A 25,374-nucleotide genomic window follows, 5' to 3' on the forward strand; every position below is an offset into this window, starting at 1 on the left:
GGCACCGTGCAAAAACCCACCCGCAGCTCCGTCCACGCCTCTCGCCGAGGAACCTCGGAGGAGCGCTCAAGAGCTCCGTCAGTGCGCGCCAGCGGGACGAGCCTGAAGGGAAAGCGCTGCCCTGGCGGAGCGGCGGGACGGAGCAGCGCGGCAAGCCCTGCGCTCGCGTGCGCCTTGCGCCGGCTCCACACCGCGGCGCCCGGTCACAGGCGGGTGGGACGCGCCCGGGCTCCTCGCCGTGCGCTCCTCGCTGACTGACTGGAACCCTCCGCGGCTAGTGGCTACGTCGCAAAGCGAAACTTAATTGGACCCAGTCGAAAGCCTCCCGGGTTCGGCTGCCTGCTGTCCCCAGAAAACGAAGGCTGAGGCAAAACAAACCAAGAGCCGCGGCCAATTGTGTTTGTTGGAACGTTTTATTTCAACCTTCGCTGAAAACTTCGCGCAGCTCGCCGACCATATTCAGCCTCGGCTCGCGTTCTCTCCCCCCCCCCCCCCGCGGCACCCGAGGTCTCGCCTCAAGGCGGCAGCGCGATGGGCACGAGCCTGGCCCCACCACCATCATGAGCGGCAAACTCCCTCCGCGCGGACCATGTTCCATGGTAAGGAGACGGCGGCGAGGCTCTGCGCGCGCATAGCCCGCTTCGGCCTTGCGTCGCGGGCGCACGCGCCCTGCTCGCCGACCCTTCCGCTTCGGCGCCGCGTAGACCCTCCGCGGAAGACGGGAGAGGGAAGCGGAGACCTCGAGTCGCTCCCGTGGCCCCTTCTCCGCAGCGTCTGTCTCCCGACAACCCACCTTTGCGCTTTCCCTGAGCCCGCGCTCTCCTGCTGCTGCCGTTCTGCTGCGCCTCCTCGGCGACTCTCGAGCCTTTGCGCGCCGCGTGAGAGGCTTCCGCGCTTTTATCCCCTTCGGCCGGCGGAGGGAATTTCCCCGCGTTTCCAGAGCGAAACTGGAAGCGCCTTATTCCCAGCAGCGCTGGGCAGAGACACCCGAAATCTCCCGGAGACAAAGGCAGGGGAGTGGTGGAGGACATTTGTTTGCGAGGCGAGGCACGTTGGGGCGAGCGAGTCCTCGGAGCCAAGTGTCACCCCGCCCTCGAAGGGTGCCATTAACCCCGCTCCCAAGTCCTCGGAAGCCAGGCGTTTCCACACGCCGCGCGGAGCCCAGAAAACCCCGAGGGCTTAATTCCAGCTGGCAAGGCGCGGGGCTTCGCTTCTTCCTGCAGGTGCTGCCCGCCGCCGGCATGCCAGCATTCGCGCCTTCTTTTCCCGTAAAACTTCCCCGGGACGACCCAAAAAGTAAAACACCACCAAAAGCCATTAAAAAAGGAAAGATACCGTTGCAAAAGATGGTAACCCCTTAATTGACCTTCTCTCAAACAAGGAAATAATAATTTTAAAAAACCGTAAGGTTAAGAACTGCAATGCCCATAAGGGTATCAAAATGAGACTCTTCTGCCTCTCCAGAAGGGTTTGTGGGATCCTTCCCAAAAATGATCTTGGCTGGCCAGAGCCGAACGTGAAGATTTTCCTCCAACAGGTGCTTTTGCAAGTGCCCTTTGCCACAGTTCAAATATACACAGCACCATCTTTCTCTCTATGTGTGTGTGGCAGGTGTCTGGGGGATAAACTTATGAGGACTCTTATACTGCAAACAGTATGGGATAGTTCCATGTACTTATTCCAGGTTGTCATTAGTTCCTTAATATGCACGGGCCATGGTTTAAACTAAGGGTGGCATTAAAAACCCACCCCATTTTTTAGACACCCCCATTCCAGTGGCTTTGGGTCAGTCACAGGCTACCAGCTGCAGTAGTTTTTAGCGGATTCCCAATCCCTAGCAAGAAAAACTCAGAGGGTTATACTATTTCTTGAATCCAGGCTGGTGCTCTTTTAAAAATACCACTTTTAGGCTTTTCACCAGTTCTGTATCCTCTTTGCTGCAGGATGTTTCACTTTCAATGGGTAAAGAGGAATGAGACAGACAGATAAGGTTGCCAGGCAGCACTGTTTGCTGCTAATTCCCAGAACTGTGCAGACTATGCCCACTAGCATGGAAAAGCTGCCAAGTGAGGACTGTAAAACAGTTGGAACAGTAGACTGTGTTCCATCTCACCTTGTTCAGCGAAGGAATCCCTGTACTGTATAGCTCTCCCCACTTTTTTGCTTGCAAGCTTGTTCATGTGCTTGTTTCTTTCTGCTGGCATTTCTTCCTGTTGGCTGGCTAAACTATGCTGTACAGCAGGATGCTGTGTCTCCTTGGCTTGCCCTAATCTCCACTCTTTCAACCTCCACCCTTAGCTGTGTAGCAGTGATAATGTTCAGAAATAACAGGAAAGTTTCCCTGCTCGTTGTTTCCATTGCTTACCTATAGTGCCTGGTTTTGTCGATATGTGTAGAAATGCAGGTGGGTGGTGCATGAGTCATTTGTTTTTAAAAATAAATTTTTGAAATATTTTAAACCACCCTTCATCTTCATGGATACCAGGGCAAGCTACAATAGGCATGAATAAAGTTGATCGTGCCGAAAAAAACAATATGCAATAACCCTGGTGGCTGTTGGCACTGGAAGGGCAGAAGAAAGCAGAAAACCAGCAGTAGATGGAGCCAGAGCTGATGACAGACAGAGCCAGCTAAATTATAGCTTCCCATTCTTTCTCTCCATTGAGGGAGAAATTCAACATAGGGTTAAGCATATTGCTCCATCGACACAAGCATTTCTTGCTTGCCTGAAGGAACAATCTGCCCTCTTATCCTCCTGCGAGGTGCACACAACGGGAGGACAGGAGGGGAGCCTCATTGTGCTAGCAGAAGTCCTTGTGTGGGCTTCCATTGGTGGGAATTCTACTACAGTAGTTGAATCTGCAACACTGAGACTAAGGAGAAGGAAGCTGCTAGCCAGTGCCATCCCCTGGGCTGGTTGTAAGTGTGAAGTTAAGCAAGTGGGGGCTGGCTGAGGGTAGTCCGAGCTTGATGTACCACTGTACCATTTGCCCTAATGGACCTCTGCTGCAGTAAGACAATAAAATTACCTAAAACTTAATTACCACACACTTAGAAGTGTCTTAAAAAGCCAGAAATATTTCTATTAATCATATTGCCAAAAGAAATAGGAAAAGCGAAAAGAACATTGTTCATGTATGGGATAATGGCGGCCAGAATTTTAGTAGCAAGAAATTGGAAAAATACAACAATACTTAACACGGCAGATTGGCAAATCCTAATGGCAGAATATCTGCAGCAAGCAATGGTTACAGAAAGGATAAGAGGCCAAACAAAACAAATAGTCTATAAGGATTGGAGAATTTTTAAAGAATACTTAAAAAACTATGGTATAAAAGGAAACCTCTTGGCAGAATTAGACTGACCCTTGTATAGATATAAGTTCGTAGGGAGGTAAAAAGAAACTATATGTAACTGTGTGGTATAAGGTAACCAATAGATAAAGTACAGTGAGACTAATTGGAAGTCATTTTTAATTTTTCTCTTTACAAGTTTTATAATTGGTTTCATTATTGGGAGTATAATTGATGTTAGACATATTAATTTTGTTGTTTTTTATTTTGTTGTTGTTTGTTTGTTTTTTTATTGTTTGCCTGCCTGCTTGCTTGTATGTTTGTTTGTTTGTTTTCTCTTCATAAATGTATTTATTTTAAAACAATAAAGATATATTCACGAAGGAAAAAAAGAAAAGGAAAAAAGGATGTGTCTTCAAACCAAGTAGAGCAGGCTAAACAATAAGCCAACTTTAAAATGCCCACAGGAAATATGGTTTGTAAATTTCCCCTTTAATAGAATTTGATAAAAGGAATTCCATCCTCATGATTTAGTGCCATTGGCCTAGTATTGTGGAATGCTCTGCTCACATAGATTCAGGTGGTGCCTTCTGCTGAAAACTATTCTACCAGGCCTATGTAGTCAGTTAAGTATAGATATTTCCAGTGATTAATTGATAATCTGTTTTCAACTTTCTAATAGGGTTTTTATTATATGGTTCTATGTCATTTTTGTTGTAAACGGTTTGGGTATTTTTCATCAAATAGAATCATAGAATTGTAAGTTGGAAGGGAAAGAGGGTCATCTAGTCCCACCCCCTGCAGTGCAGGAATCCTGCCCACAGCTGGTCCTGGGTGGGCTCAAACCACCAACCTGCTGATTAATAGCCAGACACACTGAGTCATTCCTCCACCCTTTAAAAAAACAAAGACATATAGATGCAGTGCTGTGCCGTCCTGTGTATGTCTACACATTTGTAAGTTCTACTCAGTTGACTGGGACTTTCTCCCAGGTAAATGAGCATAGCATTGCTCTCATTATGTCCTCAGTCCCTGCCTCTGTAATGTATAAATCTGAATAATGTTATCAAGCAGTAATCTGTTACACATCTCCAACCCATCACTATTTAATATTAAGTCATATTACCATAGTCAGCTGAGCATATAACTTCCTTGGTACAAACTGTAATTCAATGTAATTTTGTAATCTAGCTTTTTTAAGGTATATCTTTGGGATTCTGCCACTGTTCCTAGCTTTGGTACCAGTTGGTTCATCTGCTTCCATGAATGCTTTCCTGAAAAAATATGAAATGTTTCTATCTTTCAACATTCGCGAGCTGGTAGGTAACATTTAATATACATATACATACATATATAGAGAGAGGGGGGCGGAATGTATTTATCTGAGCAATTTTAACACCCTAAATGTTAAAACATTCCCAATGGAGATGTTCGTAATCCCGTTGTCTTGAAATATAGAAATGAGGTGTACTATGTGGGAATCTATGAATATATGGTATCGTTTGTGTAATAAATTACACCTGCATACTGCCCTTCAATCAGAGAGTTCCCAGGACGGCAATATAACAATAAAACCATTAAAAAAGACAAAAGATTTAGTAAGGCCAGTGGTTAAAACAACAGATAACAACAAACATGAATTGGTTTGAACAGACAAAGTTAACGGTGCCATGGCTTTGAAAATGGCCAGTGCTGGGCAAATATTGAATTGTTGAGTATTTCCCCCCAGTCTACTCACATGAGCCATCATACCTTTCTCTCCTCCATAGCAATGTATGGCAATTATATTATGAAACAAATCCTGGTGTAGTTCCATGCAAAACTGAAATGTTCTCTTTGAAAGAACTATGACAGGTGAATTGGTGACAGAAAATCAGACCCGAGGCAATGGTGGCATTAGAAAAGAAAGCAGAACTAGTCCTTGGTACACACTTGGAGAAATGGGAGATGCTAGGATTCAACCCTGCCTCTTCCAACTGATAATAACACAATAACAAATGCATACAATGCTGCAATTGCTGATTTGCATTAGCATCGCTTTGTTTGGAAGAGATGTGCTTCCACTTGCATCTTCATGCCTTGTGGTTGTTTCCCTCTACTATCTCAGCTGCTGAGTCAACAGTAATTTGTCATTGGGTTGTTGCCAGTGTTTAATACCAAGAAAACAAGCTATGCTTCTGATTACAGTGTTTGTTTGTTTGGCATCCAACATGCAGGTAGCTGAGTTCACATTGAATGTCTTGAAGTGATTTCAGAACTGCTGTAATTCATGGATTGGATCCAAACTAAGTGAGTTGAACTTCATCTCCGTTTAAGTCACTGTTGTTAAACCATGACTAATTTGCACCATTGAAATCAATAGGATCTTAGTTCAACTCACTTACAGTGCAGTCCTAACCATATCTACTAAGAAGTAAGTCCCACAGTTCAATGCAGCTTACTCCCAGGTAGGTAAGTAGGGTTAGGACTGCAGCCTATGTCTGGATCCAATCTATTACATTGTTACCTAATTTGTTATCAAAATTCCATAATACGTTGCTAGGAAGCAGCTATAGTTTTCCTCCCAGAAGCTAATCCTTTCTCTATTTTTGTTCTAGGGAAATGGGTTTTTCCTTGCTTATTTGCAAGTCACTTTCCCATCATTCTGGTACATCTGCTGCCAGGCATCTCTGTGCCAAAATGTAGGAAATAGAGCAAACATTTTAACTGCCAAGGGATGAATAATTAGCAAACTTTCACAATGGAAAAGATTGCAGTACTGAGACACCAAAACTGGATCTTCTTAAATACTTGTGAGCCAAATTTTGTTTTGTACTTGCTACAGGCTGCCTTGTGGTCATTTTCCGTTTAGATGGAGAGATTGCCTTTTTAGAGCAGCTTGACAGGAAGGTGATTGATTGAATCACCTCAAGCCAGATGGGCGGGGTCAAAATAATAGAATTTATTTTTATTTTTACAGAACTTTAGGATATGGTTTGCTTTAGCAGGATAAATTCACTTAGTAAACTGTTCATTGAGTGTTTGCATGCACTCAGTAAAAGGGATGTTTTGTTCATTCCTGGTCTCTGCTTTGTAGTGTGCTGTGATTGGGATGATGGGATTAATCTTGAAAAGGATTGTGGTATAGAGGTGATTAAAGTAAATGACTTCAGCTGTAGGATAAGGGGTTCAAAAAGAGATTGAGAAGACCTTCCCAATAACCTCTCCAGACTGAGCAAATGGGGAATAAGATGGCGAATGCAATTCGATGTAAACAAGTGTAAAGTAAAGGTAAAGGACCCTGACCGTTAAGTCCAGTCGTGGACGACTCTGGGGTTGCGGCGCTCATCTCGCTTTACTGGCTGAGGGAGCCAGTGTTTGTCCGCAGACAGCTTCCAGGTCATGTGGCCAGCATGACTAAGCCACTTCTGGCGAACCAGAGCAGCGCACAGAAACGCTGTTTACCTTCCCGCCGGAGCGGTACCTATTTATCTACTTGCAGTTTGACATGCTTTCAAACTGCTAGGTTGGCAGGAGCAGGGACCGAACAACAGGAGCTCACCCTGTTGCGGGGATTTGAACCACCAACTTTCTGATCGGCAAGCCACCTTCTGATCGGTGTAGACCACAGCACCACAAGTGTAAATGTAGGTGTAAAAAAAACCCTTCATATCACATAATAATACTCATGGGGCCTGAACTGACCAGGCAGTGACTGACCAGGAAAGAAACCTTGGAATCATAGTGAATAATTCAATGAAGATGTTGACCCAGGGTGTGGCAGCTGTCAAAAAGGTTAATTCCATGCTAGGAATCATTAGGAAAGGAACTGAAAATCATAATGCCGTTATCTAAATTTATGGTACAACCAAAAATGGAATACTGTGTGTCGTTCTGATTTGCCGGTTTGTTGTAAAGTTGGAATATGTTCAGAAAAGGGCAACCAAAATTACTGGGGGGGTTGGGTGGGTGGATCAACTCCCTGGTTCAGAAAGGTTACAGCATTTGGGAGTTTTTGATTTACAGAGTAAGCAAGTAAGAGAGAAGTTTATAAAACCATGCACGGCATGGGAAAAGTGGACAGAGAACAGTTTTTCCTCCCTCTCCCAACACTAGAATTCGTGTACATCTAATAAAGCTGAATGCTGGAAGATATAGCACATATTTAAGCTGTAGAACTCATTCTCTTAGGAGGTAGCAATGACCATGAATTTGGATGGCTTTAAAAGAGGATTATACAAATGAACTGAGTATCTAGTAGCTAGTAGCCATGGTGGCTGTTCCCTGCCTCCACAGCTGGAGTCTGTATGCTCTTGAATAGCAGCTACTGGAATCCACAGGAGTGGAAGAGTCTGAATGTGCTGAGGTCAGGATGCTGGACCAGAAAAGCTGTTGGCCTATTCCAGCAGGATCATGTTAAGTTCTCTTGTAGAGTTGGCCAAGAGTGGATGCCACCCCAGAGCCAAAAAAAGGCTATCTACCCCTTTTCTAACAAAGTATCCAGTTGAATTCCCCTGGTCAATAGTTTATCTAGCTTAAAATGCTTGTTTATGGATCTAGGAAAAGGGAAAGTCTAGTCTTCTGATTTCTGAGTAAACATGCTTACAGTCAATATATTAAAACAGTAAGGAAATTCCGTAGGAATAGCGGCATGCAAAACTGAAACAGTTGACAACATACAGTGCTTCCAGGATGTCCTCTCATCCTGGATTAGAACATTTGTGGTGTTCATGTACAGACCTAGATACTTGGGGTGGGGGGGAATGCTGAAATAACGAAAAGCTTTTTAAAATGTGAAATTAAGCTAAAATATGCAGGCAAGCATTTATTTTCCTCTTCAACAACTTCTTTTATGTCTTCCTTTTTTAAAAAACAAACAAACATATTAATCTATTTTTGAGGTTTGGACATAAAATGTGTTGTATCCAACTGACTTCATACTGTCTCCATGTAAACGTACCCGGCAAGGCAGATCAGTTACTCCAGGCTGATGAACCAAATGGAGGGAAAACATACCACTGCATATGAATGCTTGCAGAAATGTTTCTCATACTTTCACAATGGATCTGAGGGACATGGTCAAATCATTGAGTGCATTGAGCTTATTACACTGGAAAAAGAGACGCAGAAGCATCTAAATTTAAACGTTGTTACTTGCATTCTAATTTATAGGAAAACCAGATTGAACAAAATGATGGATGTAACCGGTCTAACACCAATAGAGCTTTCTGCAGCACAATGGAGGTAATGTTGCTTAAAAACAACAACACATTGTAGTTTCTGTAGAGCAAGCACAATAGGAAAGGATTTCACAATTATGAGACATTGTTGACTATTGGGGGGGGGGACATCTCCCCCTCCCCCCCCCCCAAGTCTTCGGGCTTTTTTTGAATTGAAATCTGCCCAGACGCCATTTTGATAGTCTGATTCCTGGATGCATTGGTGGAACTGCCAAGAGAGGACCTTATGCTGATCTTCACACCTGGGAAGGTGTGTAGGGAAGTGGTGTGGGATGGTGCCAAAGGGAATCCTGACAGCGCCCAACAAAATGATAGCTGTAAATGAATACTTGTAGAAACATTTACCACAGAGTTTCAGAACTGACCACAGTAATGTGCACAAGCCATTGACTGGTTATACAACAGTGGGTTTATTTACACCGGAAAGAGATATGCGGAAACATCTGAATTAACATGCTTGTTCCTTGTGTTCTAATTTGTTATAGGTGAATACAACTGGACTAGAAGTGTTCTGCAATTCAGCTTTGGTAATGTTGATTTTTCTGGAGTTAGTATATACTGTATCCTTAGTTTCTGTGGAGCAAATACAAGCAAGGAAAGATACCATAACTATGAAAGACACTTAACTTTCTTCCTTCCCTTTTCCCTGCTTGTGACCTGCTCAGGGTATAAGCAGGATGAGTGTGTTGTCCTTCCAGACTTTCTTATACTTGGCCTGAAGCTAGAAGTAGAGCATGGACAAGCATGACCAAGGCATGACCAGCCTGGTCAAATGGCTTGAGCTTTTATAAAGGCATGATAAAGCATTTTTACAACTCACGGGGGCATTTTGACTTTATCTTCTATTTGCATTTTATATTGTTTCACAGGCAGCACTTACTAGGGTTTGGAAGGAAGGAAGCATCCCTGGAAATTTATGGCATCTTGTAATATTTGAATTTATTCATAAATATAGGGTGTAAGCCCTGTTTAGACTAGACCCATTTAAAGTAATAAACACAGCTAGCTTAGGGTCATTCATTCCAATGAGTCTACTTTGTGTAAAACTTAGTTGATTACAACCCTATATATACTCTCTGTCTGTCATAAAGTATCAGAGCTGCGTATGATATATATAAGTATATACTAAAATAGAAAAACCATTAAGAACAGAACTAATCTTGGCACTTAAATTAGCCCAAGCCATTGTGAAAAGTTGTACACGGATAGTACCCGCTGGCCTTAGAGCTGCACAGGATTACCCAATATAAAAGAAACAGTCCTATGGAAAGTTTAACTGTTTTTAATGTTAGAGCAGTTATTGGAGGCACCAGCATTAAATGGAGAAGACCTAGCAAAGTGTCGGTGTCACTTGAAAGTAGTGTAAAAGAGAGACTGGGAATTAAACTCCACACTGAAGTAAAAGTGGGGCGTAGGGATCAACATATTGAATATTTTATTCAATTTTGAGAGCCAAGAGCCTGAAGGATCAGTGTGTAAGAAAGTTGTATCAAGCCTAATAGCACTCCAACTCATTAACATTTATTTTATTTTTTTGTTTACAGAAGAGAGACATTCGCGACGTGGCATGCCATCTTCAAAGAATGACCAAGAGATGTAACTTCACTGAAAGTGTAGAGAACAACATGAATGAGGTTTCCGGTATGACATTGGTAATGCTCAAGGTATGCTTTGTTTTTGCAGCTTGTTTACTGTCAGCTACTTTTACTTGCCCCTCACATCTGTGCACCCCTCTTTACTTCTGGAAGATTTGACACTGAATTTGCTGATTCAATAACATATCCATCATTTTCCTATTGTTATTACCTGCATAGCACTTAACTGCTTTCCCCCCTAGCTGATTTATTGAAACACCTCGTACAGGGGTCAGCAAACTTTTTCAGAAGGGGACCGGTCCACTGTCCCTCAGACCTTGTGGGGGGGAAGACTATAATTTTTTTGGGGGGTGGGAATGAATGAATTCCTATGCCCCACAAATAACCCAGAGATGCATTTTAAATAAAAGCACTCATTCTACTAATGTAAAAACACACTAATTCCCAGAATGTCCGTGGCCGGATTTAGAAGGCAGTTGGACTGGATCCGGCCCCCAGGCCTTAGTTTGCCTACCCATGACCTTGTACAACCTTTTTTGTTTTGTAGTGGCTTAAAATGTAGCTAGTATATTCTTAAGCCTACCAATTTCAAAATGTTTTGTATACAGACTTGATATATTGTCACTCAAAAAGATGATCTATGTACACTTCAACAGCCATCTCGTCTTCTTTCTTTCTTTTTTTTTTAAAAATATAGGACTGTAACAGCAACACTGGTATAAAACGACAAAGAGAAAACCCATGTCCAAATGTAAGATATATCAAAAGGCTCTGTCGTCAATGTTTGATAAAGGATATAACTGTTCGGTTTAAGTCATGTTGGCATCAACTGATGTCACATTGGACTTAAGTGGAATAGGATGAAGCATTTGAAAGCTTGTTACAATTAAGTGAAGCTTTATGAACTACACAACGCTCTGGTTTTTCAGAGCACACCGGTTTTCTACAAAAATACTTTTAAGCACTGCAACTATCTCCTCTTTGCTTATGCAAATCTTCTGCACCAAGTCCCTGAGAAGACTGCAGTTCTTTCGTTCTTGGGAAGAGGGGGCACAGAGGAAAAAGTTGGAAGTTTGTAGTCAAGGCACTCTGTGTCTCAAGGAAACTTTCAACACCAGTGGAAGCAGAGAACTGACCAGTGGGGTGGAGAACTGCAATCTGTACTTCATCGGTCATTAAAACCTGTACCTGCCCTTTAAAATATATTATTTAAACCGACAACTGTTTTAAACTTACAACTGAAACAATGAAGCACTTTAAAAAATACAAAGGAACTTAGAAAATTATGTGTTTGTAATACATTGTGGTGGTGTTGTTTTTTTAAAAAGTCATTACGTGGGATTTCTTAAGTTACTAATACTGTACTTCATGGATTTCAAAACCACTTTAGGACCAAAGGCAAGCTTGGAAGGAAAAAAGGATGAATGAAGAGTACAGTTTCTTGGTTTGGGGATTTGTAGTAAGAAGGAGTGTAGGTAGCTTCTAGGAGCTAAACTGTGAATATGAGGAAAGTACTGCTGCTTTGTTTTGTGAAAGTTAGAAAGGTACTTGCAGGAATACTCAGGAATTGCTCAAATTTGGAATTGACTTCTTGGGTGCCAGCCATTTAATGCAACAAACAGCCATTTAACTTAAAATATTTAGATTTTTAAAAATAAAATAATACTGGCATTTTACAGCTAGAATGTTTTAATTTAACAAATGGTTTTTATATTTGTCTTGCATAAAATTGCAGAGTTCTGAACTATTTTTAGTATTAAAAGTATCTATATTGCTGTCTCCTATATTGTATCTATATTGCTGTCTAATGATATTTGTAGTGCATTCTAGCATTAACTGTGGGAGAAAACAGTCTTGAAGCAGAAAACAGAAAGCTTGGAAGCAGAAAGTTGTTAACTCTTCTTTAAAGAACAACAACCGTAAAGCCAAAAAATGTAACCATGATCTCAATTCTCAGGGATTAAGCTAAATAAATTTGGAATGCAAACAAAACACTACTATAACATGTGTAGTTAATAGCTATAAATGCAGTGCTATTTTTCAAGAAAAAGAGGTGCCAGAACTCACCATGAATGCCTCCCTCATCCTCTTAGAATGACAATAGTGCCCACCTGAGAGACGCTGGAACTGAATTTCAGTGAGCTCTAACTGGAAAAAAAAGCCCTGTATAAATGTCTTAGTACATAACATCCTGTTTCTAGGAAGATGTTTGATATCTGTTAAAACTTACGTCTTCTTCCTTTAGTCAAGTTGAGCCCAAGGGTATACCACCTTTGGTGGCCTCGCTATATCCCTCCCTCTGCGATGGCCAGCACTTGTTCACCTGCCTGACTCTCTGCTGGCTCTTCCGTTTATCATCATGGCAGTTAGCTTCTTGGTTGCCCAGTCAGCCTCCTTCCATGCCCCATGATGTACCTTTGTGCTGCTGCAATGAGAAACGGAAGATCCATCAGGAAGGCAGCCAGGTGTCCCAACCTATGTCACTAGATTGTCTTACTCCTGTGCAGCAATCCTACAGAACGCATGCACCTAGAAAGAGAGCCAACGGTACTCTAGCTATCATGCTGTTGTTGGGTAATGTCTTCCCACTGGCTCTTTTGTTCCTCTTCACAGCACTGAGGAGGAACAGCTGAGGGTTGCATGCAGTCCATAGGTTGCCACCTGTGTTTTAGCCTACCTGTGCATCAGACCTGAATTCTCCTGTTTCATGCTTCCAGTTATTCTTATTTCCCACCTGGTCAAGCCAGTAAGGCACACTGGCCCAGCTCTCCATTGTAACATTGTACAAACACTGAAATATGGGAGTAGACTTCTGTGGATTTTATTATTTTTCAAGAGAGTGCATGGAGGTATTTTGAGCACAAGTTTGACATGGGAAGTGTTAGCAGCAGTTTCTTAAACACAGCAAATATACATAGTAGAGGAGTATTAACTCACCTGTGTTAAGTTCTTTCCAGTGCATTTCCGGGTGCAGTGCAAATGGGGTTTTAGACCTGAGTAGAGGACTGCCATATAAGCCTTTTCAAAATCTAAGGTTGGGTTCAGAGTCATTTTCTGGATTCCCCCAATTTCCGATACTAGACTTGCATGGCCCACTTTTAGTGGGCACCCCCCCCCCCACTTACTAAATATGTACATGTTGACTATACAAAGAAAAAAATCTTCAAGGTTTTTAATGGCAATCAGTGGTGGCTGCTTGGTTTGCTCTTAATTTTAACTGATTTTTGACTGCTTTCCTCATTCATGCTGCTGCTTTAAATTGTGTGTATTTCTTTTATATTGAGTTGGATGGATTTTTGATGTAAACAATTTTGTATATTTAATAAAACATAAATATTTTAAATAAAAATAAACAAAATATTGGGGGTTTGACTTGCATATAAGCTTAAGCTGCAGGGACCCAGTTAATAGCACACTATATACTTTAACAATTTGTATTGCACACGAATACCCAGTCTCAAACTTTAGGTCAGCTTGCTTGATCAGGGAAGGCTGAACCCTTTCAACAGTATGACAAGCCACAAGACCCTATCAGGATTCAGTGTCAAGTAGCTTGCCCACATCTAGTTCACATCACCCAGGTATTGAGAAAGATTTCAGGATTTGACAGCTTATGTACTAACTTAGCAGCAAGGGTGCTGCCAGAAAAACAAAACAAAGGAACCTACTATGCAACATTAAGAATAATAATAATGATAAATGTATGCAACAATTGCTTTATTGTTAACAAAGGACTAGATAACATACAGCAAGCATGTACAGATTGCTTTCGCAATGATCCGAATAAACATTTAGGAAAATCCAAAACGCAAGTCAGAGCAAAGAATAAAAGGTCACATAACTAGAAATTAGATGACAGTTACAAAAGAGAGGATACAATATATTAAAAGATCAGGCAGATGCAGTAAGAAATCTGTATTGTTAGGTAGATGTAATAAAGCATCTGTAGAAACACAGGAAAGCATTTATGATACATAAATATTTGAGATCTTTGGTGAATGAAGATGCATATGAAGTCTCACCCAAAACAAAGCAACATCCACACAAGACTCTCAAAAGGGTCCATGTAGATCATTCAGAAATTTCCCAACGTACCAGTCATCTCTTTCACAAAATGCAAAAAAAATTAGTGGAATACCAGAGATTGATCACTAGATTTCCACCACTAAGTACAATACAAATTAGCTTTTCTGATGCCAAGACTGATCTCTGTGCTGCTCTGCCATTAGGGCAATACAAGGTGTACATTTTCCAAATGTGTAGAGTCAACTCTGTGGCTAAAAGTAACCTGAAGTAACTCTGAGTGAATTCTTAAATATATTGAGCTCATCTCAGTATCATCATTTACATGAGATATAAATCTGTGGCATAACGTTAATGTATTTAAAAGTAAGATTTCAAGCAAATAAACAAGATGTATAATATAGCTTACCAGATTTTCTAGTAAATGAAAAGGCAAAAGGAATGTTTTGAAAAACTCTTGTTTTCCTTAGTATTCTGAGGATTAGAAGAGGGGGAGACCCTTTCATATGGAAACAAAATGTTACTGCATGTTTAAAGTGATTATTTTATAGATTAACCACCACCATTTAAAGACAGAGAACTCTATTATGAAATGATGCAATGTCATTGATTGGTTCAGAAATGTGATTCTCCATTAACATCAATAACATTTTCGTTATAAGTGGTTAGGTTTGTCGATGCCTTTTTGATTTCTATCACACGGATGAGCTCATCACACAGAACAATCACTCTTTAAGATTTTATAATGGTGCCTTCAAGTACTAAATCAACACACATAATTATTTCTGGTTTAGGTTGAACATGCCCATTATAGTGATTTCATCATGAAGCAATATGATATATTGGGCTCAGTTTTTTGTTTTAATGAAAACCTTTAAAAGTGCAACTTCCTAAATTATTGAATTTACCCCCGCCATTAAAATGTAACTATATATAATCAAAGATAGTACACTAATCTACTAATACAGATTGCAGACAAAGTATTCATAATTTTTTTTAATAAAAAGAAAAGGTCTGGAAGGAACACCTAAGAAAAGAGGGAGAATAATGTGAGCTATGCATAACAGTGCACACCTCAATGAAGTTCTAGACATCTTCTCCAGTACTGGTTCAGTTCCCCCACAATTAGCCATTGTAGCAGAACAACTAAGCATTATATAATGGCTGAATATTAGCCATTTGTATAGAACTGAAAATTGGGTCACAGGACAAGGTTTTGGATACTGCAGTTAAAATTGTACTTTTCATTTCTGAGCAACCTAAGATCCACAAATAACAATCCTACATCAATGAATTTGTTAACTCTAATAATAAGGGACCTTCAATTTACCACCAGCAAGCATACTAGAAAGTTGAAGCAGGAAAAGTAGCTTGATCAACCAGTTGCATTTCCGGTTGCCATTAGTCACATCATTGGAAAAGATGAAAATAAGGTTAGATTAATGTCAGGTCAAATACTACAAAGTGCCCAGCTGACAGGTTAAATTGTTTCTTTATAAGATGTGACCACGGCTTAGAAATAACTGTTGGAACCAAAAAGGTCAAAATGATTCTGAGAAAGGCAGAAATGAGGGCTCTTCTCCATAGGAAAAATAATTTCTGTGAAAATGTATGCTATTACTAAGACAAACAACAATACTGATATAGGTTAAGGGCTCCAGTGGGTCAATGTACTCCCTGTGAAGCCAGTTTATTTTGATTTGGCTGCAGAAGTTACCAAAAACCCCTAAGCAAAAGATACTGCAAAGAAGAAGAAAAAGTATTATTCAGGTACCATGTTCTGAAACTCATTTGTTCTACTAATTATTATTGTTATTATTATTATATAACAAGTGATTCTTTTTCTATTATATCTTACCATCATTGCAATAGCCACAAAACTCTATAAAGTGGGCATAATAATTTAGACCCTACTGGACAAACATTAAAACTATGCTTATACTTGTTTTTAGAAAATAAGGAGCAGGGCTTTACAAATAATGGAAAAAGAGAGCGCTGTAGGAGAAGCTTGATAAAGGATGAGATTCAAAGTACCACTTATACGTCCTCCATTCATTATAGTGAGGTTTGCAGGAAAGGCTGCCATTGGCAATTGATTCCATAGATATCTGAAGGTGAACTATTTTGCAAAACTAAGAATTATATTTAAAGAAAGGAATGTGAAAATTGACTGGGGAAAATCTGGTACCACACACAAATGAAGCATCTGTACAATGGACATTATAACATGTTTTGAAAGCAGACTCGGAAAAAATGACAATCAGGTAGAATAATATCATAAACAAGATCGGTAAATCTGAACCTTTTTTGTTTGTTAGTAAGGTTTATGAGAACCTATTCATCAAGTTATCTACAGCAGCCAATATTCTCTAGATTCTCTTATTGGATGAACTTATTCGGGGTAACACTATTATGGGTGAATAACGAGAACCATGTAAGAATATACAGTAATACATAGCAGGATTACAAAAAACAAAACGACCCCCCCCCCCCCACTTCTTGAGTTAATTCGCTCCATTAAAGATATTTCCAACAGTGTCTCAAGAATACCTTCTTGAATGGCACAGTTTCAGGTACCTATCAATTATATACAGTATATTTATATATATATAAATTATTCTGCAACCAAAAAGAATTGCTCTCAGAAAATTACTATGGTGTTTTAGCACAAGTTCAGATGGGAAAGTACAGGGCAGAATTCCATGCAGCCATAGCAAACAGAGGAGCTCTCTTTTATCCTACTTTACAGAAGGTGTTCACAAAACCATTCTTCGAACTCCACATTCACAGCAGAATTTTGCAGATTCCACCGGGTATTTGGCGCCGCATTCGTAACAGAATTTTGGTAACTGTGCAGGTGAATTTCCCTCATTGCTTTTTGAACTTGCTCCATTGACAGATGAGCAGTCTCCACTGTCATATCCAGTTCTTCATCAGCCATTGAACATTCAAAATGGAGAACATTATAGAGATTAGATAAATGTTAATAGTTTATGCATAATTTGCAAAGCATTCATTCTGACCTTTCCCTTACAATAGTTCTTCAGTAACGTATCATTCCAAAAACATGGCCTTCTTACTACAAAATAAAATAAAATCCCACAATACTTCCTTGCTGGATTATACAACTCAAACTCCATGCTAGCACTGGAGAACCTTAGGCCAATGGAATAAACTGAAAGAATCAAATTAATAGGCCCTTGTGTCAAATGTAAGGGCCCAATGGAAGAAGAAGAAGAAGAAGAAGAAGAAGAAGAAGAAGAAGAAGAGGAGGAGGAGTTTGGATTTGATATCCCGCCTTTCACTCCCTTTAAGGAGTCTCAAAGTGGCTAACATTCTCCTTTCCCTTCCTCCCCCACAACAAACACTCTGTGGGGTGAGTGGGGCTGAGAGACTTCAAAGAAGTGTGACTGGCCCAAGGTCACCCAGCAGCTGCATGTGGAGGAGCGGAGACGCGAACCCGGTTCCCCAGATTAGGAGTCTACCGCTCTTAACCACTACACCACACTGGCCCACAATGGAACATGAAATAGAAGTTCTGTGATCAGGATATTCTATAATTCTTGCACTGCTAACTGGAAACCTCATCAGGCTCCCGTGGAATATCCTGTGATATTCAATATGCCTGCCATCATGCTCTTTCAGCTGATATAAAGCCATTCCCGTTAAGTGACTACTAGTTGCCCTGGTCTGCCCCTCTACAGAAAGGAAAGGTTACACCATCTCTTCCCAGAATAACAGTCCTGATTTTTAAAGCAATCCTGTAGGAAAAGATATGGAAGGGTCTGGATCGTGTCATATCTAGAAGGGACATAAAGGACACAAGTAAGCTCAAATTCTGTGGGCAATAGAGCAGAGAATAGAAGTCCAAGGTGCTATATATAAAGCAGAGGCAGATGCTAGCAGTTAACCTCTGAACCTCTTAGAATATAGTAAGTATTGCATTTGTTAATTTCCTGCCTTTTCCAGGAACCAGGACGCAAGGTGGCTTACAGGAACATGAATTAAACACAGAAATGTAAAAACATAGAAGACAGGTAGCTTAAAATTTAATTAAACTATGATAGAATGAAAACAATATAAAAAAGAAAACTATTAACATGCAGATAGTAAAAAAGAAAAAAGCACAGAACTATTAAAATCATTTTCCTTAAAAAACCGTCAGTTCCCAAAAGCCTGTTGGAATAAGGTCTTCATTTGCTGGCGGAAGAACAAGGAGGGAGTCTAACCTCTCTAGGAAGGCAGTACCAAAGTCTGGGAGCAGCCACTGAGAAGGCCCTCTCATGTCCCCACCAAACGTGCCTGTGATTCTTTTAAGTATTCCATTCCAAGGCCAGTTGTCTTATCCTTCAGTATTTATTTGTGATGTTATCCCCCCCCTCCCCCCCATCAAGTGTCTAGGCTGGATTGTTTTTTTAAAGTGTAACTACAACACCCCAACAACAAGACATTAATCTTCAGATATATAAAAGCCATAAATACTTCCAGAAAGGCAAAAATAATTAATTACCTGTTTGAGTAGTTTTCAGTACTATAAGCTTTTCTTTTGTTTGCCATCATACCTATGCCAGCATTCCGTGCCACGTTAGTAGGAGCAACTGTCCGTGATTTCATGGACCCTCTAAAAGATAACAGTAATTCAGTCAATTATGCAGAATTTTAAAGCAAGCAAAAGCTTAGGGTACGATCCAGTGTCAACACACAATAAGCTGCTGTGCACACAGAGGTCTCTCTGTATGTACCAGGGTTGCCAGTGGGGACTGGTGCTTGGGGTGTGAAGGGAGGCATTAAGGTTCACTGACCATCCTAAACAACAAATTGGCTCTGACAACAAGTTACACTGGGATCAACTGCAGTAGGAAGTTCCCTCCTGAAGGTGTGCTGTCATTTAGAACTGTCACTGGTGTCGTCACGATGTCAGATGATTGACAGGTGGCTGGCCCCACCCACCTGTCAACATGGCACCCTGGGTGGAGAAGTTGGGATCTGGCCTGCCAGCTGGGAATAGTTTTCCACCTTTGATATGCAAATGTTTGCCGTGTTGAATTCTTTGGCTCTGATCCCGAATTCTAGAGGTGCTTAGATGTGCACATGAAATTCAATTTCTGCAGGCTTCCCCATTAACTTCAGTGGGGAAGAGGCAGTTCCAAGCATTCATCTCCATGTTCAAAGCAGTTTACTACCAACAGAAGTGAACGGGGAAGCTCTTGCACATATGGGCTCCAGTGGGCAGGTGATTGCAGCTGCTAGTCTGGTTCTGTTTTCTGGCTAGATAATTACCCACAAACTAGGCTGTCACATACACTGAAGTGTCTCGGGAGTGTTTATTTAAACCAATTCCAGGTTCAGTAGCTTGACGTACTGCCCAAAGATAAAAATCTCTACTTTAGATTTGGTTCTTCCCCTTTAAACATGAAGAGACTTAAAAACAACAAAGGAGAAATGGTAAAACAAAGTTCAACTAAATGAGAGGGCAGAAGTCAAGCAGCTCCAAGCAAACACTATAGTAAATTCAAAATACACCAGAGCCACATACATATTCTGAATAGCATTCTTTTAATTGTCACACACTGTCTCATAGCAGCAACAATTAAAAAGCAACATCTAAATTTATTTTCAAGTATAAGCCCTAAACCCTATTGCTGCTAATACGTTTATCTGCTTTTCATGCAGAGATCAAATACTGCCACCTAGAGTACAAGAGAAAAATATGTAGTTGTTTGGGGCCGTTAGCCCAAATTAGCATTGGCTACTGATATCAAGAGCTTCCTGCTGATGTTCCTCCATTGCGTCTACCACACAAACATTCAGCAGCAAGAGTAATCGCAATACACAGAATATATTGATTGACACAGCGCCTGAGAATCTGTGTGAGACTAACTGATTTTCAACCTAGTGATTTTCAACAAAATATTATTGTGCTGCACAGGTTTTCACTGTATTTATAAAATCCACTCTTTTACACAGAAACCACCACGAAGGACGAAGTATTCAAAGGTGTTTATTAAATACTATGCGTACAGCGTTAACTGTGCACTTACCCTGTTTGGGGACTTGTCCTTGTTGAGTTTTTATGAGCTGGAGACAAACTTTGGATTTTACTTCCCACTGGCCCACTTGTAGACAGAATTTTATTTGCAGGTGTACCTTTTTAAATAAACACGGAAACATCATTTCTGTGCTTAGCAGCTTTACTTTATTCTTACTTCACATCATGAAACTACATGCGATGAGGGAGTTTCTGTGACTTGATACCCTGATTTAAGAGGAGATTGTCAGAGCTGACAAATGGGATTGCAACTGCAGTACTGCTGGGTGGGAGGGTGTTATCCTCCTCCCCATATACCACCTCCTCCAAAATACAGTCGTACCTTGGAAGTTGAACGGAATCCGTTCGACTTCCAAAACATTCGGAAACCAAAGCGCAGCTTCTGATTGGCTCCAGGAAGCTCCTGCAGCCAATTGGAATCCATGGAAGCTCCGTCGGACATTTGGCTTCCAAAAATAGTTCGCAAACCGGGACAGTCACTTTCGTGTTTGCGACATTCGGGAGCCAAAAAGTTCGGGAACTAAGCTGTTCAACTTCCAAGGTAGGACTGTATGAATTAGTCCCAGCGAAGTACCATATTTTTCGCTCTATAAGACGCACCAGACCACAAGACGCATCTAGTTTTTGGAGGAGGAAAACAAGAAAAAAAATATTCTGAATCTCAGAAGCCAGAACAGCAAGAGGGATCGCTGCGCAGTGAAAGCAGCGATCCCTCTTGCTGTTCTGGCTTCTGGGATAGCTGCAGAGCGTGCATTCGCTCCATAAGACACATTTCCCCTTACTTTTTAGGAGGGAAAAAGTGAGTCTTATAGAGCAAAAAATACGGTACGTTAACTATGAGTCTCCCCAACCTTCCCCTGCTGTAAATAAACAGCAACTTCAGGATGGGCAGATTTTGACCGAGAAAGCAGCAAAGCTGGGCCAGTGGGGAGAGGAAGCATTGGCCAATTGGGGCAGAGAGAAATGAAGTCCAGAGTTATTCACTATAAAGAGCACCGAAGTGACCCTGTAACTGCCTAGTATCATCTTAGCAGGGCAATCATGGAAGATAACGACTTGCCCAGAATTACCCAGAAGACTTCAGGCTGTGTGGGAGTTATGAAGATAAACATAAGGTATAAACATACTTTTTCTGTATTAGAAAAAAATACAGTTCTAGTTCAGCATCTTATTTTTCATAATAGCCAACCAGATTTCAAGCCAGGTTTCCCCATCCAAACCCAAAGCTCTATGCAATAGAACATGCTGACTCATTATTCAGGAAGCATATCAATACCACAAGCAAGGCTAGCTGCCCTACAAGTCATAATATAATGTATTTTACAGTAGCCATGCAAATGTTTAAAAATAAATCTGCCTGTTTTCCAGCATTCCCCACTGTTTGATACATCACCTTCCTACCCAATCACTGAAATGTTCTTCTCAGGTCAGGACGAACAAGCATCATAGTTTCTTTGTGTAGTTTTAAATGGCCACAAGAAGCAACCACAACAGGCAACACAGGAAGGCAGGAGAGGCAATGTACACTGTCTCGAAAGCGTACCTTTTCCTCATCTCCTACTCTCCTAGAGGTAATACTGCCTTAGTAACAGGCCTGAAAGCACTGCACAATTGTTTTCAAGATTCTAAGTAAAGGTAAAGGAACTCCTGACCATTAGGTCCAGTCATGGCCGACTCTGGGGTTGCGGCACTCAGCTCGCTTTATCGGCCGAGGGAGCCGGCGTACAGCTTCCGGGTCATGTGGCCAGCATGACTAAGCCGCTTCTGGCGAACCAGAGCAGCGCACGGAAATGCCATTTACCTTCCCGCTGGAATGGTACCTATTTATCTACTTGCACTTGACGTGCTTTCAAACTGCTAGGTTGGCAGGATCAGGGACCGAAGAACAGGAGCTCACCCTGTCACGGGGATTCGAACCGCCGACCTTCTGATCGGCAAGTCCTAGACTCTGTGGTTTAACCCACAGCGCCACCCGCGTCCCTTTTTCAAGATTCTACATCTCACCTTTAAAGCAATAAAATAAATCTTTTATCTTTTAAAATGTGATGACTGAGAAGAGCACAAGGAGTTTATCACAGTATGCAGCCTCAAAGCATTCACTCAATCCCCTTCTGGTTATACTGTACACAGGTGAGCCACTGATCTACCTAGCTCAATAGTGTCTACACTGACTGGCAGAAGCTCTCCAGGGATGTCTGCACATATCTGAGATGAATCCTGCTACTGAACTCTGTAGCAACATTTGCAAGTAACAAGCTCCATGGGAAGGTACATATCATTGGCCTTCTGTTTCAACTTGAAATTCTTAAGCCGTGATGATAAACACCAATAAACCATGGGAGAGCTGGGGTGGGGAAACCAGATGTGGTTGGTTTGCAATTCCTATTAGCTTCTGTCCGTATGGCCAAATGCCAGGGATAATGGGAGGTGCAGACCAACAGCCACCTGAAGACTACAGAAGTTTGCATGCACACTGCAATGGCTTGGGTCCAAGATTCACAAAAAGTAATGGCTGCAACAGCCATCTGTAGATATCTATTACCAAGGATTCCTCAACCCCGAGGAATAGAAGAAATGGGGTGGCAGGAAAACTGTGTTCCATTCATGGAAAGAAAATCAGGATCCAAGCCATTATATCTAGTAGCCTTGAGGCAATACAATATTTATTCATGCATTCCTGATATGCAACTAAAATAACAATTTTATTGACATTACTTGGTTGTGGTAAGCGTGATGAGGCTGGTGGTGTTATTCCTGACGGAGGCATCTTCTTTACTGATGGCGACTTGTACTGAAACAGACACAAAAGCCAGTCATTGAACAGCTCAGTCATACAGTTCCATGTCTTGAAATACTATAACGATCAATAGCTCTGTATCTCATGGGGTGTTTGCAAATGTACTTTAAAAAGAGGGTTTGAAATGCTGTGGTTTTTTCACTTCATCCAGGAAAATCTAGTGTCTACTTGCCTATTACTATGAAAAGAATAATGTACATACCAGAAATTCCAATGCTGATTTAAGTAAAGGCTGAAGTGATCATCTTTTTATATGTTTGTAAAAAAGTAAAAGCTGTGCTGGATCAGGTCCAAGGCCCATATCGTCCAGTACTCTGTTCTCACCGTGGCCAACCAAACATTCCTGGGAAGCCCGCAAGCAGAACCTGAGTGCACCAGAGCTCTCCCTACCTGCATTTCCTAGCACCTGGTACACACAGGCAGGATTCTTATAGTGGAGGTGGAACACAGCCATCATAGCTAGTAGCCACTGATATCCTTGTCCCTCATTAATCTGTCTAATTCTCTTTTAAAGACATCCAGGCTGGTAGTTACCACCATCTCTTCTAACAGCAAATTTCACAGTTTAACTATGTTTTGTGTGAAGCAATATGGACACTTCCAACATTCATCTTCACTGGATTTCAATGAATTCTAGTACAGTCATACCTTGGATCTCAAACGCCTTGGTACTTGGGCGTTTTGGCTCCTGATTACTGCAAACCCGGAAGTGAGTGTTCCGGTTTGTGAACATTCTTTGGAACCTGAACATCTAAAGGGGCTTCTGATTGGCTGCAGGAGCTTCCTGCAGCCAATCAGAAGCCACGCTTTGGTTTCTGAGTGTTTTGGAAGTCGAAAGGACTTCTGGAACGGATTCCGTTCGACTTCCAAGGTATGACTGTATTATAAAAGTGGGAGAAAAACCTTTCTTTACCAACTTTCTCCACACCATGCATAATTTTATATACCTCTATCAAGTCCTCCAATACTTGCCTTTCCTCTAAGTTACAAAGCTGCAAATGTTGTCACCTTCCTCATAACAGAGTTGCTTCATCTTCTTGACCATTTTGGTTGCCCTTTTCTGAGGCTTTTCCTGCTCTACAATTCCCTTCATGAGGGGAAGTGACCAGAACTGTACACAGGATTCCAAGGGTGACTGCACCATAAATTGGTATAACTGCACGATGCTATTGGCTTTTAATTTTTAATCCCTTTCCTGATGACCCCTAGTATGGAATTACTTCACTTCAGGCAGGGTTTATTATTCATCTGAGCAAATAATAATCATTCACCTGCGTTCGGGTAGGAAGCTTCCCTTTAGAATCAGTAACCACTTTTCCTTTATTAGTAATACGCGCTGCCTGTTCTTTGCAGAAATTGATGTGCCGATCAGCTGCACTTTCATTAAATCTTCTCTGGCAATATGGGCACTGGATATAATCTATATTCATCAGCAATTCATGAGACACAAAGAACAGTACAGGTTATTTATTAATTTAGTCACTCTGGTTTTATCCCAACTTTAACTCTAGACCAGACCTACAAAGTGCATGACAATAAAAACTGAAAACATGAAACTGTTATAATATCTGAAACAGCATTATAATTTAAACGTGTTAAAATCAAAAGCAAGTCAGTAAAAATCAATGAAGATTCCTGAGTATTGAAGCCATCAGCATTCAAAAGCCTTCCCAGAAAATGCAAATAAAAGCCAAAAGCAAATGGGTCTTTGCTTTTTAAGGAGGTAGGTCCAAGTGATAGAGGCCACCATTAAAAGAAGTCTGCTGAACAATACAAGCCTAGCTTTTCAATGTTAATGCAGGAGGAGTACCTGATGCCTGACCACCTAATCCCAAAATAGAAAGTTGGAGATTGACAAATAACTCCTAACCCTAAGGGACCTAGAATATGCTTTTTCTATAAAGGTTTCACCACCACTTCAACCACATGAAGGGAGATTATCACCTCTCAACTTGTCTTCAGTCAAGACTTAACAAATCAGGTTGGGCAGGAGTCAAGCAAAGCAGGTAATATGTTAGACCTTTCCAATAATCCTACAGCTTCAGATGATGAAAGTTAGAATTTATGCAAACACACACAACTGATTAATGCATTGGATGTTTCTAATACAGTCACACCTCCGCTTATGTCATACCTCCAGTTACGTAAACTTTGGGATACGTAAGCAGCAAACCCGGAAGTATAATTCCGGGTTTTCGCCACACGTGCATGCGCAAAAGCGCTCTATGTACTGCGCGCATGCCCAGAAGCGCCACCTCCGGCAGCAAATTCCTCGGGCTGCAGCCGGAGCTTCGGAACAGATTCTGTTCACAACCGGAGGTACCACTGTGCAAAGTCAGTGGCCAATGTGAAATCCAGCTGGAATAGATCTGAGTGATTGCAAAATCTCAACACATAT

At 41.3% G+C, this 25,374-nt stretch overlaps 3 protein-coding genes across 7 annotated transcripts in view; 1 reads left to right on the forward strand and 2 right to left on the reverse strand.

Moving 5' to 3' along the window:
- The window catches only part of LOC310682507 (uncharacterized protein), a 35,471-nt gene extending 33,392 nt beyond the window's left edge, over positions 1-2,079 (reverse strand). For all 4 annotated transcript variants that reach the window (XR_014513923.1, XR_014513924.1, XR_014513925.1 and 1 more), the window contains exon 1: positions 794-2,079. Coding sequence is in view for 1 of the 4 variants with exons in the window: in XM_083451460.1 (XP_083307586.1) it covers positions 794-1,031 (238 nt within the window). In the remaining 3 variants the exon portion in view is untranslated. The remainder of the gene's footprint in view (positions 1-793) is intronic.
- Positions 14-13,465, forward strand: IL7 (interleukin 7). Of its 2 annotated transcripts, none has more exons than XM_083451455.1 (6): positions 14-599; positions 4,485-4,612; positions 8,445-8,516; positions 8,998-9,039; positions 10,057-10,176; positions 10,805-13,465. In XM_083451455.1, exons 1-6 carry the CDS (start codon positions 590-592, stop codon positions 10,955-10,957), a joined length of 525 nt encoding a protein of 174 aa, XP_083307581.1. In that variant the 5' UTR covers positions 14-589; the 3' UTR covers positions 10,958-13,465. The 2 variants fall into 2 exon arrangements, with proteins under 2 accessions (XP_083307581.1, XP_083307580.1); XM_083451454.1 differs by lacking the exon at positions 14-599 and adding an exon at positions 2,115-3,011.
- A 344-nt stretch (positions 13,466-13,809) lies between these two features.
- ZC2HC1A (zinc finger C2HC-type containing 1A) overlaps positions 13,810-25,374 on the reverse strand; it is a 33,208-nt gene continuing 21,643 nt past the window's right edge. Inside the window, exons 5-9 of the mRNA XM_083451325.1 lie at positions 24,248-24,396; positions 22,895-22,970; positions 20,172-20,277; positions 18,641-18,751; positions 13,810-17,058 (exon numbers count right to left, since the gene is read on the reverse strand). Coding sequence (XP_083307451.1) covers positions 16,887-17,058; positions 18,641-18,751; positions 20,172-20,277; positions 22,895-22,970; positions 24,248-24,396 — 614 coding nt within the window. The 3' untranslated portion in view covers positions 13,810-16,886. The remainder of the gene's footprint in view (positions 17,059-18,640; positions 18,752-20,171; positions 20,278-22,894; positions 22,971-24,247; positions 24,397-25,374) is intronic.

The sequence above is a fragment of the Podarcis tiliguerta genome (assembly GCF_965153285.1).
Source record: "Podarcis tiliguerta genome assembly, chromosome: 7".
Lineage (NCBI taxonomy): Eukaryota > Metazoa > Chordata > Lepidosauria > Squamata > Lacertidae > Podarcis > Podarcis tiliguerta.

What these genes read in the sequence shown, in the direction of transcription:
- IL7 (XM_083451454.1), top strand. An exon ending in CTTTCAACATTCGCGAGCTG is followed by an intron (nt 4,613 to 8,444) that starts GTAGGTAACATT and finishes TCTAATTTATAG; the next exon opens with GAAAACCAGATTGAACAAAA. An exon ending in TGACATTGGTAATGCTCAAG is followed by an intron (nt 10,177 to 10,804) that starts GTATGCTTTGTT and finishes TTAAAAATATAG; the next exon opens with GACTGTAACAGCAACACTGG.